The sequence below is a fragment of the Ochotona princeps genome, chromosome 5, assembly GCF_030435755.1.
Source record: "Ochotona princeps isolate mOchPri1 chromosome 5, mOchPri1.hap1, whole genome shotgun sequence".
In the NCBI taxonomy this organism is placed as follows: Eukaryota; Metazoa; Chordata; class Mammalia; order Lagomorpha; family Ochotonidae; genus Ochotona; species Ochotona princeps.
In genome coordinates this window covers 34,612,018-34,633,205 of record NC_080836.1, presented here as the reverse complement: position 1 = coordinate 34,633,205, position 21,188 = coordinate 34,612,018, and the positions used below count along the sequence as shown (strand labels likewise).

At 39.0% G+C, this 21,188-nt stretch overlaps 2 protein-coding genes across 2 annotated transcripts in view; one reads left to right on the top strand and one right to left on the bottom strand.

The window, feature by feature from the left end:
* Window positions 1-21,188, bottom strand: part of RIF1 (replication timing regulatory factor 1) — a 260,403-nt gene that overhangs the window by 66,898 nt on the left and 172,317 nt on the right. The window lies entirely within an intron of this gene.
* NEB (nebulin) overlaps window positions 1-21,188 on the top strand; it is a 206,325-nt gene that overhangs the window by 82,708 nt on the left and 102,429 nt on the right. The window contains exons 61-67 of the mRNA XM_058664477.1: window positions 66-377; window positions 640-843; window positions 1,604-1,708; window positions 4,533-4,640; window positions 13,918-14,229; window positions 16,475-16,678; window positions 17,269-17,373. Of these exons, the coding sequence (XP_058520460.1) occupies window positions 66-377; window positions 640-843; window positions 1,604-1,708; window positions 4,533-4,640; window positions 13,918-14,229; window positions 16,475-16,678; window positions 17,269-17,373 (1,350 nt within the window). The remainder of the gene's footprint in view (window positions 1-65; window positions 378-639; window positions 844-1,603; window positions 1,709-4,532; window positions 4,641-13,917; window positions 14,230-16,474; window positions 16,679-17,268; window positions 17,374-21,188) is intronic.

The following is a 21,188-nucleotide window of genomic DNA, read 5'->3' as shown; positions in this document are numbered from 1 at the left end:
ATAATTTACATTCTCAGTGATTTTTTTACTGAAAGTTAGAAGTGATTATTCTTTTTCTGCTTTAGTACAAGTACAAAGAAGGCTATCGCAAACAACTTGGTCATCACATTGGAGCCCGAGCTATACATGATGACCCCAAGATGATGTGGTCCATGCATGTGGCCAAGATCCAGAGTGACAGGGAGTACAAGAAGGACTTTGAGAAGTGGAAGACCAAGTTCAGCAGCCCCGTGGACATGCTGGGGGTAGTGCTGGCCAAGAAGTGCCAGACCTTGGTCAGTGACATAGACTATAAGAACTACCTGCACCAGTGGACATGCCTGCCCGACCAGAATGACGTCATCCATGCTCGGCAGGCCTATGATCTCCAGAGTGATGTGAGTACTGAGGATCAGAAGGAAAAGTGTAGATAGAAAATAAGTCAGTGAATACCTCTGGGAGAAGGTGGCAATAGACAGCACTAAGCTCACCAACACTTGCAAAGGGGAATAGTATACTTGCCTACCTTGTAAATGTCACCCATCTTGTGTGATAGCTATCTGTCCTCCAAATTGCATTTTAAAAATGCTTTTCATTTCCTTTATATGAAATACATTTCCAATGTGGAGATGAACATGTATTGTCTCTTTGTATCTACAGAATATGTACAAGTCAGATCTCCAATGGTTGAGAGGCATCGGCTGGGTTCCCATTGGCTCTTTGGATGTGGAAAAATGCAAACGGGCAACTGAAATCTTAAGTGATAAAATCTACCGCCAGCCTCCAGACAGATTCAAATTTACCAGTGTGACTGATTCTCTGGAACAGGTGTTGGCTAAGAATAATGCCATCACCATGAACAAGGTGAGGCTTAAAACTCAAAGATCTAAGTTGTGGTTTCCAAAGTTGCATCTAAGAAGAAACACCCTTGAGAAAATAAAAACAAAGCATTAAAGAACAAATGAATTATTTATCTACCTATGACAGTACTTCAAAATATCAAGGAGACATCCCATTAAAAATAAGCTGATTTTAGTACAAAATGTTTGACAACCATGTTTGCTTAATACAGATTTTCTAAGTTTTTTTTTCAAAGACCCCTCATATCTGTATATCTATGGTCTATCTATTTATCAAGGTATGTAAGGCTACATAAGGCCCACAAAACCATTAGATCTGGCTCTGCCAAGGTGAGTGAAGGTGTAACTCAATTCAATAAACTTAAGGCAGGCAAATTTTTGATAATTTTGTATGGCTGTTGAGCGATGTTATAAATAACCAATAATCAAATGGCTTTTGGTAAAAAAAAGTTAATATCTATTTTTTCATCTAATGTAAATATCATTCATATGTTAACACTTCATATTTTACTGGGAAGAAGCCTTTGTATTAAACAGGCATTCTTTACTTTCAATGTTAATATCCACTTCGGATTTCAGGAGGCACTTGGATATACATATTTCACTGTGAACTGATTATTTCAAGTTGTGTATAAAAATTCACATAATGTGTATAAAATGTATAACATTTTCCTTTGTTGTTTTTCAAGTTTTGTAGTCTGAAAATTTCTGCTAATTCTGTGCTGAAACTTTTTCCTGATGAAAGTATGTATTTTCTTTGATAGCGTTTGTATACAGAAGCTTGGGACAAAGACAAGACTCAGATCCATATAATGCCAGACACACCAGAAATTACGTTGGCAAGAATGAATAAAATCAACTACAGTGAGGTGAGAGCAGATGCCAAATTGCTGGCATTTGTACCTAGTCTCTTCTTTCAATGCATTCATTCCATGCTAACGTACTTTTTTTAAAATCATATTTTTCATGATATGGTTTTACAGGTTTAGATATTTCTTTCTCCAATTCCTCTTTCTCTCTGCCCATTCTCCATCCCCTTCATTTTCACCCCTCCTTCATATTATAATAATAATATAGCCCTTTACCAACAGTCACAACTGTTAAATAACATTCTGCTATTTAAGTGTAAGCTAGCATTGTAAGTATAGGCAATGATAGAAAGTCAACAATCCTATTGTCAAGGTATATTTAACAGCTTCATTGGGAGTCCTGCTTTTATTTGGGAGTAGAGATGCATATAGCAGTGTATCTTCACTTCCTAGTACATTAGTCTCCATTGTACAGTTCATGTATGAGAATATATGTATACAGATGTTTACCTACATTTCTGTTTGTATTTTGCATGAAGGTTGTCATATCAGAGAGAACATATGTGTAAACGTACACTTGCTACCATTTCAGAATCAGTTGCTTGGTGAAAACAGCCTCCCTTCCAGCAGGAGTGCCCATCCACAAGCATTCTCAGTGACAAAGAGCTTATCTCATGAGTCAGCTCCTTTGTCCTAGAGAATCTCACCAGGAAGTGTTTGATATGTGGGGTATCCCCCCAAATCCTTTGCAAATCCATACACTGTGCAGCATACATCTGTCCCATCTAAAAGGAACAGATCCTCTGAGTGCCCCACTCCAAGTTTTCTCCTATCCAAGTATTCCAAAATCCTGGACACCACAAGGAAAATGTAATGCTCAGAATTGAACAAAATGTTGTGTCTGAAGAATAATTGGTATAGAATATGGCTAACATGTTTTCTCCTCTGGACATTTGGCCATCATTCTGCACCCTGTGTGCCAGCCCTCACTGGCAGCTATGCCACTGCTCATGCACATGGAAATTGTGTCAACTTAAAGAAATTTTTATGAGCAAATGCTAGGTTTTCTCTATCCTGAATTTTTGCAAATAGTGATTTAAATCTTAATTCTGAGACTAAAGTTTATCTCTTTGTAATTTTTTCCTAAATTAACCCCACAGGGGTTTAAGCTTGTGGAAAATTTTGCAAATCTGAGATTCTTTCAACTGATACATTATTTATTTCTGCCAACTTTGTGCCACCCAAAAGTAAAATATCACTTCATGGGTTAGACAAGCATTATAATCTATATTTTGCAGAATGTAACTTAGAGAATTTAGTTAGAATAACCATTTGGAGATGTAGACTACATTTAGAGATAGAGGCTCTAATTTTAATATTTGCATTTAACTCTTCATTGTCACCAAATCTAAAAATGTCAACTCCTACTTTCAAATTTAAAAAGTTGAATTTGTAACTCAACCTGTATAACAGGCCCTTAATTATTACAGAAAAGTAGGTATTGTATATGCAGGAATTTTAAGACACAAAAAGCCACTTGGGCTCACCCCTCTGCATTGCTGGAATTCTCAGCTCAGTCTGCTGAAAAACCTCAGAAATGTTATTACATGACTGCTAGTTCCACACGGCCCTGGGGACAGTCCTGAGTATTTCACCTGCCTGAGCTCTTGTCTCTCTTTTGCCATCACTTTAATTCAATTATTTTGTGTTGTCTTTTCATTTAAGACAGGAAGATAAAATGCAGATTTATGACATCATTCCTTTCCCAAGCAGTTTTGAAAGTTTCCCGCTTTATGTAGAATTAGACATCGGCTTCTCTATGGGCCTCCTTCCTGGGATTCCTTCATCCCCTATGCATTTGCTCCTTTGTGCCTTGATGTGTGGGATTCCCTTTGCCCTTGTCTTGCCATCTAGTCTGTGGAATCTTGATTCACCATACAAAGTCCCACCTGAAAGTCATCCCTCTATAGAAACCTCTCTCGTTCCCACTTCAGAGTAAATTTCTCCTGCTTGAGGTGGGTTTTTTTTTTTTTGTGAATAACATGCTTAAACCACCTCTTACTATTTCACTTTCAGCAGTTGATTCTATAGCTTATGAGTTCTCTTAAACACCTTGAAGTTGCCAAAGGTCTCATTCTCACCTTTAAAGTTTTTATTTTTATTTGACACATGCATGCGCGCACACACACACCAGAGAATGAGCGAGACAGATACAGCATATCTGATGGCTCATTTCCCAAATATCTGCCACACTAGGACTCAATCACACAAAAGTCAGGACCAGGCATCATTCAGGGTTTCCCATGCACCTTCAGGGACCTGAGTATTTGAGCTATCACTTGTCTTCTGGAATGGGCATTGCAGGAATCTAGAATTGGAAGGGGAGCTGGTGTTCCAATTCAAGCATTCCAACATGAGATACAGCTGTTCCAAGTGCTGTCTTTATCACTGCACCAAATGGCTGGATCCCCAACTTCATCATCGATGGCAAAGTTCTCATCGTAGAGTACTAAATCAATGTGAATTGAATTCATTGCGATGAGCAGCTGTTCATCCACCCTTTGCCAGCTTAGGTCTATGAGTTTCAGCTTGATTTTTTTTTCCAGTCATTTTTAAACTTGATTCATTGTTTTAACTAAATCTTGTAAAATAATATATCTATATACTATTTTTAGATAGCTCAACTTGCTCTAAAATAAAAATTGAAGATGCAATACTGTTCACAGGTATCGTTTGTAGTCTTGTCTTTCCCCAAAATACAGAAGGGCTGCAAATCTTAGAAGTGAGATTATCATTAACACTGTGGAGAAGTTAGAAATTATTCCAATATTCAGCCAGCTTGGATTCGAATTTCAATTTATGGCTTTCTTTTCACCAAATTTAGAGTCTGTACAAACTGGCCAATGAAGAAGCAAAGAAGAAAGGCTATGACTTGCGGAGCGATGCCATCCCCATTGTGGCAGCCAAGGCCTCGCGAGATATCGCCAGTGATGTGAGTTGTCAGTCCTGTACCTAATAGGCATTCATTCAGATATAGCTTTTTCACTAAACTGAGGGTTTTAAAACAACTTGCCTGGACCTCTGAAAAGACATTTTAATGTGGACGTTTTCAGAAACCTAGTTCTAGGAAAATATGTTTACAAAACAGGCTTGTAAATTGTAGGAAAGAATGTCTTCAGTAAAAATTGGCCCATCAAGGGTTGACAAAGATTCTTTGATGTGGAGCAGCAGGTTTTGAAGATGCTTATGTTAAAAGTGATCACTGTTCGGAAAAGTCAAAGTGTGACTCACAAACTGGCAAGAATCATTGTGTGGCTGTAAGGAGCATTTTAATGTACAAGATTAAAAATGCACTGGTTATTACAGCTCACCCATGTAAGATTATGGAGGTAATCTAATCAGTACCATGTGTGGCTAATGCCCAAGCTGCACCTTAACAAATGTGCCGTGTGGTACCTGCATGCACAGTTAAACCGTCCTCATTCCTGGTAACCAAGGGATTCTGGAGGAACAAACTACTGCTGGAGAGCTAGAAATCTACTCTTCTGGAAGTCTTCCTTCTCCTGGTTGACATGTTAGAGACTTTAGCTTATCTCAGAGGGTATTTCAAAAGTTGATGGCAAAGGGAATGAAAAGATGAATGAATGTGAAGATAAAAGTTTTTGAAATCTTGGCCTATTTTTTTTTTTTTACAAAATATGCATTTCTGTGAACTTTTTGGAAAACCCTCTTATTTTAGTCCCTTCCAGAAAATGGGTTTGTGACAATAATAATAATGAAATAATAATTATGAAACAGTATTGAGAATTCTGTGCTAAAAGCCTTACTGCAATATTTCATTTAGTCCTCATAATATTTCTGGGTACAGATGTCACCATTACTACCCATTTTATAGACTCTTTAAGCAAATTGTTCAAAACCAAACTCAGCTGATAGAGAAATAGGGAAGCCAGGCACCCCCATTCCTTTCCTCTGTACCCTACTGAATACTACTGATTCATCTGTATGGATTTGTCCTGTCCAGCAGGACAGTCAACGGGGTCACAGCCACCTAGGAGAGAATGAAGGGACAAGAGACACAAAGAATGGACAGCAAGACAGTAGGTCTGATCAAGCTGTCAGTTTATTGATTTCAACTGAGGGTTTTTATATTCTTCAGTAACTAAGGCTCAGGGAAAGAGAAGCTGGGACGCAAGCCATGGTCTCAAGACCGATTGTTCTTGAGCAGCCACCATATCAACAATAGTAACCAACATATCGACAATAGCGTAGGTAATCAGTAACAAGATGTTGGTAAGTACAGCATCAATCACATTCTGAAACAGTTGCTAGGAACAATTGAAGCTAAGCGTGTGATTAGTTTCATAACTTCTTTCCCAAGCATCTAGCCAACTGTCCCATAGGTCTATATTCAAAATGGCTTCAGTGTGGCTATAGTGCACGGCTCCTGACATCTCCCCCTTTTTTCTATATATCAATGAAAGCGGCGAAAAGAGAAAGGTTTGTGAAGCAAGATAAGCGCTGCCTGTCTTAGGTTCATTCTGAGGGACCCTCAGCTCTTACCTGTCTCTGGGCAGCCCTGCGAGTCATCCAGGGCTCCCTGTCTTAGGTTGGCGGGGTATCAGAAAGGTGCCCGTCATTGGCTACACGCTTACTAGAAAAGGGGCCATGTAACAATTCATAGCTGGAGCAAGTATTCCTCGGCAATGCTGCCATAAATGACAGCTCTGTTGGGAAACACTGCTCCAACCGTAAACGCCACATTACCTTAGACGAACCGGTTAGAAGACTGGAGCCGCATGGCATGATGTGGGGGGTTATCACTTGGAGAGTCCTGTCAGATCTTATCTGTCTCTGATCACCTATTAACACATCATGCTCAGCCAAACTTGAGCGCTAGGATTTTCCACAGCCAGTGCCGTCATGGCTTGTCCAATGACAACTTGCTCCCAGGCCTGCTGTTTGCGCATGCAGTACAGGAAGAGCATGGCGAATACTAGTGCAGCAACCATCGAGGTTTCTAAGGCCATCATCCTGCTCCATTCCTTGAACATGCAGGCTGCCAATTTAATGCCATTTAGAATTACTTCTCCTGACATGAGTGAAACTCGGGTCTCATTTACTTTAATTATACTGGTGGCTAACTGACTGGTGAAATTTAGGAAGGCACTAGAACATTGTCCCGGAGGTATTGATTGATTTCTATCACTCTGGCCGAAATATTGTGGACTTTTACTGGAGTGACACATATATGATGGTGTATTGGGGAGTAGCTGGCTGGTGAGATTCAAAAGGACATACTTAACAATGTATAAGTATTGTTGAAACTACTAACATTCAAGAATCTCATAACACTAACATTGTTACATGTACACAAGACAGTTTTACCAGGAACCGGAGACCCTAACTGCCCATTATCCCATCTAGCTCCTACATTTCCAAACACAGAAATGGACCCCAGCTGCTTTTAGGGAAAAGGGACGTCGTCATCTGTTCTTAACTACTTCCTGCTGAGGGGGGGGCGCCGTTGGGTAACAGCAGCTGTAGGGGATCCATCTAGTGGTTCCTGATAGAAGGCAGAAGTCATTAGGTGTTCGATGTACATTCTGGCACTTGAAAGGTTTCTCTTTCTTGAAGTCTAAATAACAAGACATAACATAGTTAACTTTCCCAGCCTATCAGGTTGTGAGTTTGGTTAGCAGTTTGAACACTTGAGTTTCAGAACTTAGATGTAAAAGAATTGTTAGGTTTCAGTCTTTATTAGAGTAAACTTTAATTTAAGACTATGGACTAGATTTACCTCTGTCTAAGTTAACTCCTTAAAATCTCAAATTTTGGAACATATTCAATGAGCTCAATGGAACACATGAAACTTTTTTTGAGCTGCATAAAATTGCTAACCTAGATCAATCAGAAGGCACAGTAACAATGCAAGGATTAGCATACAGCATCAGGATATAAGACCATTATAGGACAGGTAAATGCAAACTGACTTCTTAGAGCAAAAGAGTTAAATATTCAGACCTAACCAAAACTGAGATGATACATCTTTATACTAAAATACAACAAGATGTACTATTACTTTTACTATAACTCTAAATATATGGTCCTGCATGGGAAGTCAGTGTACACAGTGACTCTAGTGGATTTAACAAATTAGCACTCTTATATGTGACGTCAGTTATCACCTGAGGCTCCAGACACGCAATGTTTAGGCTGTGGAAGCCTCTTGAATCAACAACAACCCCATCAGACCTGGCAACACACAAAGTGGAAGTTCTCTCCTCCATTGAGAGAAGAGCACAACCATCCTCGGTGGTTGCTTCTTTGCACTGGGGCGTGGACCACTGAGCTCCTTCACGGAGGGACACTCTTAGTAGCAGTGTCCTGGCATTCCACACCTGATATGTTTGCTCTCTTGCTGGCTCTCCTGTCAGATCAGAATGCCTTTTGGGTTGATTCTGAGGCCACTGAGTGCTTCTTAAAATTGACAGTCTATGAGTCTGCTGTAAGAGCTGTTTCCCATGTTGGAGCATTTTAACATTCTCTGACATCTGAGTTATCATTAAACACTTGCATACATATACTCATATATTTTCCATCTAGCTTATGAGGATTTGGGCTCCCATGGCCAATCTTGAAACTGTACGCTAGCAGTAAGTCCATTTAAAATCATGCAGAACTATTGAGCTGAACAGATCTTGTAGGTCCTGAGAAAACAGTAACAGACATGACTCTCTAAGAGCCTAATTATGCATCTATACATAATTTTTAAAAAGGATTTAGCTTAGCAATTTTCATTCATAAACATGCACATGCATATCAGATAACACACATAAAACAAAACAGCTTTTGTAACAGCTAGTTGAGAATTCTGTTAAGTATATTCAAGTTACCAATTGTTTAGAGTTATATTTTGCTCTTAGTAATCTGAATAAACCAAAACTATAGTTTACAATTAAACTTTAGCTTTAATGAATACAATAGGCTTGCTGGAATCCTAGAAAACAAAGTATCTATGTTTAGCTCTGATACCACCTGTAGGATTTTACACACTCTTGTACTTTTTAGACTTAGCTGTCCTGGCTCCCCACTGGCAAGGTTTCCCAATGTCTTTTCTGCAATTGCCTCCTCCCCCACCATTTTTTTTTTTTTTACAGATCTAATCAATTATCTGTTCTATAATTAATTTCACTAACCGAAAGATGCAACCTTTGAAACACATTCTTCTGACTTTGAGACTACTAGGGGCCTATTTAAAAATTCCAGAACCAGAAGAGTTAAACCTATTAAATATGCCAAGAGTTCTTAAAGTATCTGATCAAAGATTCCTCATTATAATATTCATTCATTTAGTCAGACTGATTCAAACAGCAACACATCAAAAAAAAATTTTTTTTATCACTTATAAATGATCACCCAAACATTTTAAAGTAAATACATACCAAAAAATACCCTTAAACACAGTTCTTTTAAATCATGAGAATTTAACAAAGACAATATACAGAACACAAGGGATTATCTAACTGAAAGGCAAAATGTATATTTCCTTAGTCAGTCACCAAAAGGGAGATATAACCTTAAACCTGGGAATTAGTGCATAAAATCATCTCTTAACTGTTTAAGAACTGTAACAAACTCAAAGGTTGGAACAAGAATAGAGCTTACTGAAGCTGGATAGACAATTGACAAAGCTACCCATTAAACAGAGACTACCTAAAGTTCAATGTTTCAATTTTTTTTTTCAATGCTTCAATTTCTTAACAGCTTTCAAAATTGGAGATATTTTTATTTTTAGGTATTTACTAGCATTGCTATGTATACACACTTCAAAAACTTTTTTTGAATACAGATATCAATTCTAACATCAGCATGTATTAGGTATTAATGTTAAAGACTTACACAATGTTGTAATAGTATCTTTAAAATTATAGCCAATTATATGTAAAGCTTACAAGATTCATTCCTCAACTTTTCTTAAGACATTTTCTTAATAAAAGGATACCAACTTTTAAATACAACGGTTTTAAGCAATTTTCAATCATTTCTCCTAATTCATGGAAACACATTTTAGCACAAATCCTCCTCAAAACTGGGAAAGAGAAGTTTTTTCAGTCTTCTTCTAGCTGATTTGGAAATTTTTCCCTTTTAAAATGAAGGCAGATAAGAATCACCACAACAGGGACAAAGTCAAAGTCCCAAATTCTTCAAAGGGCAGACTCCAAGCATGTCCCTTCCTTGTTTTATGGCTGATAGGCCTGGAGCTTCCCCTAAGCTTCTGTTTTATTGAAGTCAAGGGAGCTGAAAAAACTTAAATTTAGCTGTTGTCTTGAGAGACTACCTTGGAATTTACTGAAGTTAGTTAACAGGTTTGGTTATCAATAAGATGAAAATTACTTAAAAGAAGATGTTAAAACACTGTTTTTCACAAAGAATCAGACTTCAACTCCATTGTTTTAAAGGCAAACATTCAGAAAATATACACATTATGACCCATTTTACTATACATCTTTAAAGAATTCGTTGTTCTCCTGCAAGGCAAAATTTCACATATTTCCTTGTAAGTAAGAACACAAGTAATTTACAATCTGGATCAATTTCATGAGTAGGAAACATTTTGACCAATGAACATAAATGCTCTTCTATTTTAATAGCATATATGATGCAATAAATTTAGCATAATTTTATAATATTGTGAGATTATAATCCAAATTATTTTAAATGACAAGTACATTATTTAAATTTTATCTCAATCTTTGAGAGTTCCAGGGATCCTACTGGAACCCCCAAAATCATGAGATTTGGTTTAAAACTCTGAAGAATTTAGAGGTCTAAATGAGTTAAACAAAAGTACCTTTAGCATTTAACTGAACATGTTGAATACTGATAGACCTAATCAATGCCAGGACAGCACTGTAAGCTAAAGACCAAACAGCAAGAAAATGACACACAAATTTTTTCCCAGTGGAGGTGGGGAGTCTGGTCTGGCCAGGTCCTGTTAAATTTGTTAGACCTCTCTAAAATTTACCAGGAGAGAGAAAAAGGGTTAGTCATGGTCCGTCCCATCTCGTCTGTCAGTCACACACGCACCCAATTCAGAACAAGAACAACAACTTAACAATTCAAGACAAAGACACAACTGGAGAAAGAGTATTAAAACAAAATTTAGTTTTGTCCGGACAAAAATAATAGAACACCAAGAATATTGACAAAACAAACATAAGCACAAACACCAAACATGTCAAAACAGAGACATATAACTCTCAAACCTGTTGCAACTTCCAGACTCTTCTTCAAAATACTTTAACCTGGAGATATTTTATAAAACAAGCACACATAGGTTCATCTCATGCTTTAAGTTAATTTAACAGTGGATTTGGATCACTCTTTATCAGATTACTTTTGTTACATCAAGTTACAGAACATATTTTTCTTCTTTTTTTTTTTTTTCTTTTCTTTTCTTTTTCTTTCTTTTTTTTTTTTTTTTTTTTTTTTTTAATAAACCTTAAATGGCTTATCTTACCCTGCCTCTCTCAGCTAAGGGGTTGGGTAAAGAAGTGGGAGATGCATGCCTGAAAAGGACTCAATAAGGGCAAAGGTAAAAGGTGTCTGAGTGCCATAATCTTTCACTGCTTGCTTAATATTTTTTAGAACTTTAAACTGCAGTGGTTGATGTTCGTGGCGTGGTGTCCACCACCTCGTGCAGGGATGTGAATAACAGGGCAGCATATTACACTCTTCTTGGGGAGATCTGAAGCCTCACTCTTACGGGGTTCTATTACAGGCTCCTCTTCTAGTAATGAGGCAGGGGCTGAAGGAGCTGCTGCTTCTGAAGCATAAGGTAGAGGTGGGTGAGAGGCGTCGTGAATGACTATTAATCTGAGAGCATATAGTTTCTGGGGCAGATTGCTCAGGGGCTTGGCACTGGACTCTGCCTCAATATCTATAATGACAGAAGATGGTCGAGAACCTGGGGAAGGTGAGGGGATAGGTGTGGACAGCCGAGAGTGACTCTTTTTAAGAGATTGTTCTCCCTCAAAAGCCAGATTAAAGTCCAATAATTAAAAGCCGTAACAGGAATTTTCTCAGATCCAAAAAACCTCATAATAATCTTTAAAACAATCACCTACTCTACACCAAGTTTTCTCATCAATAGAACCGTCCTGGGGATGCCAGGAACAAATCAGACCAACAAAATCCAAAAAGGTTTTGAGGTCTTTCTTTTTCACCCTAATTCCTTGTGTCTTGAATGAATCTATAAGACCTTGCAAGAATAGGTCATGTTATGAGAATGCTTGTCCCATCTTACCTCGGCTCCGTAAGATTTGCGCCGTGAATATTTCCCACGAGCTCGACTTCCGGCGGGTCAACCGTGAAACTGCTCAACCGGTGTTCCTTTTGACACCACGAGAGGCCTCTCCATGAATGATGGCACGGCGTTCTCTCTGTCGGTGGTCTGCACACGCCCCACGTTGGGCGCCAATTTGTCCTGTCCAGCAGGACAGTCAACGGGGTCACAGCCACCTAGGAGAGAATGAAGGGACAAGAGACACAAAGAATGGACAGCAAGACAGTAGGTCTGATCAAGCTGTCAGTTTATTGATTTCAACTGAGGGTTTTTATATTCTTCAGTAACTAAGGCTCAGGGAAAGAGAAGCTGGGACGCAAGCCATGGTCTCAAGACCGATTGTTCTTGAGCAGCCACCATATCAACAATAGTAACCAACATATCGACAATAGCGTAGGTAATCAGTAACAAGATGTTGGTAAGTACAGCATCAATCACATTCTGAAACAGTTGCTAGGAACAATTGAAGCTAAGCGTGTGATTAGTTTCATAACTTCTTTCCCAAGCATCTAGCCAACTGTCCCATAGGTCTATATTCAAAATGGCTTCAGTGTGGCTATAGTGCACGGCTCCTGACATGGATTGAGTATCCTTTAACCAAAATGTTAGGCATAAGAGGTTTTCTGGGACCTTTTCAGATTCTGAAATATTTACATATACAAAGAGACTTCAAATAGTTAACAGGAAACAGAATTAAAAGATAAGTTTATTTTGTGAGAAAATTTAAAAATCATGCATGATTTCTTCCTAATACTTGCTTTCAATGAGCTTTTTAGAAGTATTCATTATTTTCATCTACTTGAGAGACTGAGATCGAGTAAGAGAGATCTCCTTCCTGTCAGCTGGTTCAGTCACCAAATGCCAAACCAGGGTTGGGCCAGGCTGAAGCCAGGAACTTGGAACTGCATCCAAGTCACCCATGTGGATGACAGGAGCTGCCATGATCTGCTGCCACCCATGATGCATTAGCAGGAATCTGGATTAAAAAGTGAGAGAGTCAAAATTTAAACCAGTATTCCATAATGGGATACAGGAATTCCAAGCTGCAGCCTCACACACTGCACCACAATGTTCATTGCTTCCATTACCTTTTTGAAGATTGCTTGTAGATAATGAAATATGTTGGTAATGGGAACCAAGCTTAAATACAAATTCAGATATGCTGTATTTATATTTTATATACACAGTCTGATGATGGTTTTATGTAATTGCCTTTTAAAGTACTGTAGTTTGCTGTGACCTGTTTCCTGAGGTCATGTGTGGAATTTGCCATGTAAGATTTCAGATTTTTAGGCTAGGGATAAAAACCTTGAACTTAGTTACCTTTGAGACTGGAAACATTTTGCATAATGGGCTCAGATGCTGAGATGAAGTCATTGGACTTGGAATAAAAGTATAGCTGGCTAATGAAAGGCTAGAACTCCTACCTGTAATGGGAGAATGTTCAAATCATTTGGATTGCTGCATTAAATTTATTAGTTGACCTAAATTACTAAAAAATTGTCATTGCAACTGGAATGCATTCATTACTAAAACATAATAATAAATTTTTCTCTGTTACAACTATAAGCAGTACTTAACATAAAGTACTTCATGCTTGCAGGAATCAGTCACTCCTTTCACTGCTTATCATACACTCCACATAATTGATGCACTTCTTTCCTGATGTGATTTTAAATGAGAGCTAATACATAAGGTCACTTGGTTCAAAAGGCCTCTCCAACAGCCACTGTGTGTGCTTCCCTAACTCCCAGACTGCTCCTTATTATCTGGTCATAAGCGCTTCTGGATATATACCATAATGAATTGAATTCCAGCTATTTTACCAGGATAAAGACCAGATATGGGCCTACTTTGAAGATTATTATTATGGCCGAAGGGGGTTTACAGCAAAAGCCTGATTTGTGCTTTGTAATTTCAGTACAAATACAAAGATGGTTACCGCAAGCAGCTGGGCCACCACATTGGAGCCCGGAACATTGAGGATGACCCCAAGATGATGTGGTCCATGCATGTGGCCAAGATCCAGAGTGACAGGGAGTATAAGAAGGACTTTGAGAAATGGAAGACCAAGTTCAGCAGCCCCGTGGACATGTTGGGGGTAGTGCTGGCCAAGAAGTGCCAGACCTTGGTCAGTGACATAGACTACAAGAACTACCTGCACCAGTGGACATGCCTGCCCGACCAGAATGACGTCATCCATGCTCGGCAAGCCTATGATCTCCAGAGTGATGTGAGTACAGCACCTATAATAGAACTGTATGTAGAAATAATCTGAACTATGGAAAAGTTACCCTTTGTATATAGGCATGGGCTAAATCATGCTGGGATTTATTGACCAGTTAATGAGACTGGAATCATTATTGCTTTAGTTTGAATATGTTAGTATTTCTTATGAGGAAGTGAAATTTACAAGCTGGATTTAGTCTTACTTAAAAAAGAAAAACGGGAATAAGTGATGCTAGAATTCAGGGTCCACCAGAGAGAGAGAGATTATCTTTTATTCATATCAAGCTTGAATGAAACCACAAATTTTATTGAAGATTGCTCTTGAGTGTTTTTTTTTACTTAGATACTAAACAAATGGGGTAATACTTACTCATATTCTAATGCCTGTCACAACAGAATGTTATTATGACACAAAAAATGTTGCTGCACCTGTGAGTCACTTGACTGGCTGATGCTGGCTACTTTTAGCAGTGTAGTCCTCCTGGTGGAGCGGCTATGTGGTAAGGGCAGAACTTGGTACCACTTGGGAGCTGGTGTACTACCTCACATCTGAGAATGAGAAGCATATTTTCTGCAACATGCATGTTATGAATATTTTAAAGAATTACTAAACATGAAAGAGCTTTGGAGAATAATAAAACACACGTTTAATAATTATTCATTAATCAGCTCTTGCAGGAGACTGAACAGCTGAGCTGAGAAAATGTCCATGTCTGTGCTATAGCCTGTAGCGTACAAACTCAGTGTTTTGCAATATCCTCTGAAGGGAAAGGTTTTGCCTGCACAAACCAGGAGTTGTTACCATAAAGTGACAATATGAACAAATTGCTGGCCATCTTGCTGCCAGGGTCTTTTCCTGAATCATCCCCCTCCCATTATGACATGATCTTAATGTAGGAAACATTGAAAAGTTACTATTCCCAGGATGTAACTTGTCAATTGTCTTAATTCTTCCTGTTATGTAGCAGTCAATAGGTAGTTGGCACAGGAAAGTTCCTAAAGACTTCTGTCTAGACTGAAAAAATACTGTTGATGATTTTGACTTAGTTGCTGTTACTGGGGAAATCCTACCAATGACCTGAATGGAGGAACAATACCATTGCTATGAAGCAATTATGAATATTTAGTAGGCACATAAAAATCTTTGACAGAAAAACATGATGAAAAATAAAGTGACAAATAAAGACATGCAAAGATGATTGAGGAAAGCAGCCTATGCTTGCAGCCTGAGAACATGGCTCCTCTTAGCAGTGTAGTCCTCCCTTACTGCCTTGAGTCCTGGGCACTGTTAGAGCTGTCAAAGGTCTGCCCTAGGAACGGGACTCTCATTGTTACCATGTGTTGACTTCTGTTTCCCCCTTAAAATAGCATTTACAAATATCTTGAAATGCAAGAAAAAGAAACACAAATTTAGTAAGAACCACCAAAAACAGCTTGCCCATCATCATTTATGTACCCACATTATTCCATGTGCCATTTCTTCCATTTGATATGCTAAGACATTTCTACATAGCATTGATATTCTTAGAAATATGAGGCTTGAGGCAGGTGTACAGTGCTTCATATGGGTTGGCCTGAGATTGATTTTATAAGGGTTACTTTTGGACCAGAAGTGGACCTAGGCACCATTTCTCCCACTCTGGGTTGACCTTTTTCCCCTGTGCATGTGGACATGATTGTTAAGTAAACCTTCAGAAGAGACCAACTAGGATGGTTTCTTCCCTAACAGTAGAGATGTGGAATAATGCTTTAAAAAAAAACCTTATTTTTATTGGAAGGGCCGGTTTATAGAGAGAAGGAGAGTCAGAGACCTCCCATCTGCTGGTTCACTCTCCAAGTGGAGGCAGCAGCCAGAGCTGAGCTGATCTGAAGGCAGGAGCCTCCTCTGGGTCTCCCACATAGGTGCAGGGTTTCCAGGCTTTGGACCATCCTCTATGGCCTTCACCCACCACAAGCAGGGATCTGGATGGGAAGTGGAGCAGCCAGGATATGATTTGGTGCCCATATGGGATCCCAGCATGTGCAAGGTGAGGATCTCAACTACTTAGGTTACTGTGCTGGGCCAGGGATAATTCTTTATTAGAGTTAGGAAACATTTCTGAAGCATATCTGAACACTTTTTCAGTCTGCCTAATAGTATAAACTGTTTCCATGAAAGACAATAGACTTTATTATTAATTTCACTCAAATCTTTACCCCACATCTTTTGGTCTTGATGAGGAGTTTCTGTCTCTTTTTCCTCTGCTCAGAATATCTATAAGTCCGATCTCCAGTGGTTGAAAGGCATTGGTTGGGTCCCCATTGGATCTCTGGATGTGGTCAAGTGCAAGAGAGCAGCGGAGATCCTGAGTGACAACATCTACCGCCAGCCTCCAGACAAGCTGAAATTCACCAGCGTGACTGATTCTCTGGAACAGGTGCTGGCCAAGAACAATGCCCTCAACATGAACAAGGTAAGTCCCAGCTATCTCAAATTTTTCTAAGATGCTATAAGATGGCATTGTACATTAATGATTGCAGGAGTCAGAATTATGCATGACTTAGTGGGATCATATTGACCTTTAAAATCATATACTTGAAATCTTCTAAATTCCTATAATTTCTTTTCAATTTTGATATCTAGCAACAGGATTATTTTTGATATCAACTTTGAGATCTAGCAATGGAATGCCTTATCCAAGTCTGCTTATTTTCTCCAGTTAGGTAAAATGTGAACTTAACATTTACTCCACTTGTTTGTCATGACTTTTTAAAATTTATTAGATCTAAAATTCAGCAATTTTAATGTTTTGACACATCTACTTCACATGTATATATTATAGGCATACATGTGATATTTTTCTTGAAAATAGTATTAATCACAAATGGATTCACAACAATGAACATAATGTAGAGAAATGGTTATATTATCACATGGTTCAATTCAGTGAAGCCATATTTATAACTATATACCAAATGATAACATTCACATAATTCGCTATAATAAATAGATTTTAACTTGTTTTTTTTAAATTCCTGTTTTAAATCAACTTTTCTTCTACAGCGCTTATACACAGAAGCCTGGGACAAAGACAAGACACAGATCCATATAATGCCTGATACGCCGGAAATCATGTTGGCAAGGCAGAACAAAATCAACTACAGTGAGGTAGGGTGGAGTTGGTGGAGTCCTGCATGTGGGTTCTGTTCAGCTGCACTTGGCTGTGTGGAGACTTTAGAGCCTCGCCTCACAGAGTGCTTGTGGCTGTTTCATGTAGCACTCAGTGTGTCCAACCATGTGATGAAAGCATGCCTGGGTGAGTATTCATTTTAGAAAGTTCTGCAGACAAACCCAAGTCACATTGTCCTTTCAGTTCATGGCCAATCCCAGTTGTGAGTTAGTGGGACTGAATAACATTTTGTGTAATTCCAGGGGTAGGGATTATCAGATAAAATGTTGGCCCATTCTTTGTACTAAAGCAGTAGTTGCTATTTATCTTAAATTCATATTCAAATGGGTATGCTGTATTTGTACTTATAAAAGCTAGCAACACTTCCTTAGGGACCTCAAATCATGCATCCTGTTCCCACCTTGATCTTGAGTAAAACTGAGAAATGAAGGAATAGAAACAGAAGTCAAAATCTTACCTGCTTTCTAATGCTAAAGTTAGATGAAAGAGTATAATATATTCATATGGGAGCCAAGTACGCTGGTTACTGAGTGTGAGTTAGGCTTCCCCATCCAGCACAGGCTGGGCTACACCAGGGCCTGCTAAGAGCGTGGAGGAACAGAGAGCACTAGGCCTGGTCTTAGAGGTTGAAAGGGGAGGTGAGCTGAGCCTGACCCCAATTCTTTCCCTGATAAGTAGAAGGCCATCCAGTCAGTGCACCTCTGCAGATCACTGAGAATAGAGAATTTCCTTTCTTGCAGAAAGGAAACCTTGATAGCAACGAAAGGAAGTCTGCTTTGAAGTCAAAGGAATACCTTCCCCCCACCCTCAAAAAATAAGGGGGAGGGGACATTTCCTTGCTTCTATTTTTGAGAAGTTTTCTCTGCTCATCTGAAGAATACTCAAGGTAAACCAAGCATGACTCGTTTGTCTCCAAGAGCAATAGTTACCCAGTTACCAACTAAGGTTAACAAGAAAAGACCAAAGAACAATAATACAGTTTAAAGTCCTGGCAGGAACCTCCTTGGCCCTGGGTGCTGCTGGAACCATGAGTGAGAGAAAGGCTAGGCAGACAAAAGCATGGATATGACCCAGGAGTGCCCAGCTAGGATAGCATTATCTACAGAGACCAAGATGGGAACGAGAACAAGAGTCTGAGGCTGAAGCTCCCCTGGGAGTGACCAGCATAAGCACCCAGACATCATCCCAGAATGAGAACAAATAGGAAACTGGGTACAGAACAGGAAAAATAAATTCTGCAGTGACAAAATACAAAGTCTTCCTGAAGAGAGAGGGCAAGGGAAACAATAGAACCACAACCAACACAAAAGAGGAAACCAGTGTTTCCCTCAAAATTTAAACAAAGGCAAGAATTTAATAAATATTGTACGAAGGAGAGACAAGTTTTATTACAGAATCAAATCAAAATGTTTGAACTGAAGAACCCAATAGAATGCAAAAAAAAAAAAACCCACCTCATCAATAGAATGAGTGAAACAGAAGAAAGATTTTCAGAACTAGAAGACACCTCATGTGAGAATGCACAGTCAGAAATATGGAAGGTGAACTGAATGAAATTAAGAAAACTATCCAAGAATTGAATGATATCATTGGAAAATCAAATATAAGGGCAGTAGGAGTTCTTGAAGCCATGGAAAGGAAAGCAGTGTTGCAGGATGTATTAAATGAAATTATAAAATAAAACATTCCAGTCCCAGTGCAGAAGCCTAGCGGCTGAAGTCCTCACTTGCATGTTCCGGGATCCCATATGGGCACCGATTCTAATCCTGTTGGCCCTGTTTCCCATCACTGCTGTGGCCTGGGCAAACAGTTAAGGCCTCATGTATTGGGACCCTGCATCTGCATGGGAGACCCAAAAGAGACTCCGTGATCTTGGCTTCGGATCGGCTCAGTTCTGGCCGTTGCGGTCACTTGGGGTGTGAATCATTGCACAGAAGATCTCCCTCTCTGTTTCTCCTCTGCTCTGTATATCTGACTTTTCAATAAAAATAAAATCTTTTTAAAAATGAAAAAAAAAAACCATCAGGAACATAAGGGAAAGCCAAATACGTGAAGGGCAGAGAACCCCAAGCAGATTGAATCAGAAGCTATCCTCATCTTAACACATCATTATCAAGCTCTCTTCATTTGACCACAAAGATGATGAAACAGGCATATGAGAAGGATCAGATAACATAAAGGGGAATGTCAATCAAGACTTACTGCTGACCAGTCAAGCCAGAAGAGAATGGAGTGACATAGTTCAGGTCCCAAAACAAAAATCTGTCAGCCCAGAACAACATATCCACTAAAGCTCTCATTTGTATTTAAAATGAAATAAGATACTACCAAAGCAGGGCCAGGCGGCATGGCCTAGCGGCTAAAGTCCTTGCCTTGAGCACGCCAGGATCCCATATGGGCACTGGTTCTAATCCCGGCAGCTCCACTTCCCATCCAGCTCCCTGCTTGTGGCCTGGGAAGGCAGTTGAGGGACCCTGCACCTACGTGGGAGACTTGGAAGAGTTTCCTGGCTCCTGGCTCCGGATCAGTACAGCACTGGCTGTTGCGCTCACTTGGGGTGTGAATCATCCGATGGAAGATCTTCCTCTCTGTCTCTCCTCCTCTCTGTATATGTGACTTTGTAATAAAAAAAAAATTAAAAAAAAAAAAGATACTACCAAAGCAAACAGAAGCTAAAAGACTTTACTGCTACCAGACTAGCCCTACAAACATTACTCAAAAATGTGCTGGAGAAAGAAAAAAGTACTAATCCGTGATGGAAAAGGGATAGAAGTACCCAATAAAATCGCAAAAGAAATATAAATTAAACCTTGAGAAAGTCAATGTAAAAATGACAGGACCAAATCACTACCTGTCAATATTAACCCTGAACACAAATGTCTTAAACTCATCCATCAAAAGACCTAGATTAGTGGACTGGATCAGAAAACAGGACTCATCTATTTGTTGCCCACAAGACAGACCCCACTACCAAAGATGCACAGAAATTGAAAGTGAGAGGAGAGAAGAGGGTATTTCATGCTAATGGAAAGTGAAAATGAGCTGGTTATAGCCATTATAATATAATATAATGTTATAATAAATAATATATAATGTTACATTACAATAAATATACATTACAGTATATATTATAGCCACTATAATATCAGATGATACAGATTTCAATGCAGAAAGCAGTAAAAGACTAAGATGGACATCACATCATTTTAAAGGGAAGAAATCATGATAATAAATGTATATGCACCAAATGCCAGGGAACTTAGCTATATGAAACAACTGTTGACAGACCTAAAGGGAAAGATATAGATCCCGATACCATAATAGTGGGACACCTGACACCCCACTAACAAAAATGGTCAGATTGACAAGATAGCAACTCAGCAAGGAAGCAGCAGACCTCACTGAGACAACAGAACAAATGAACCTAGTTGATGTTTATGGAACCTTTCATCCTACAGATACTGAATATACTACTTTTTTCGTCACTGCATGAAACCTTCTCCAAGATCGATCACATTATAGGCCACAAAGCAAGCCCCAGCAAACTTAAACAGTAAAAATCATCCTATGAATCTTCCCAGAATACCATGGAGTGAAAATGGAGACCAGTACATCAAAACAATCCAGAAAAAAATTACAAATACCTGGAAGCTGAGCAACATGCTACTGCATGAATGATGGATTAGCAAAGAAATCAAAAAGAAAAAGATTCATTGAAACAAATGAAGGCATCAATATAATGTATCAAAACTTGTGGATGCTCCCCAGCAGTGCTAAGAGGTAAATTGCAATC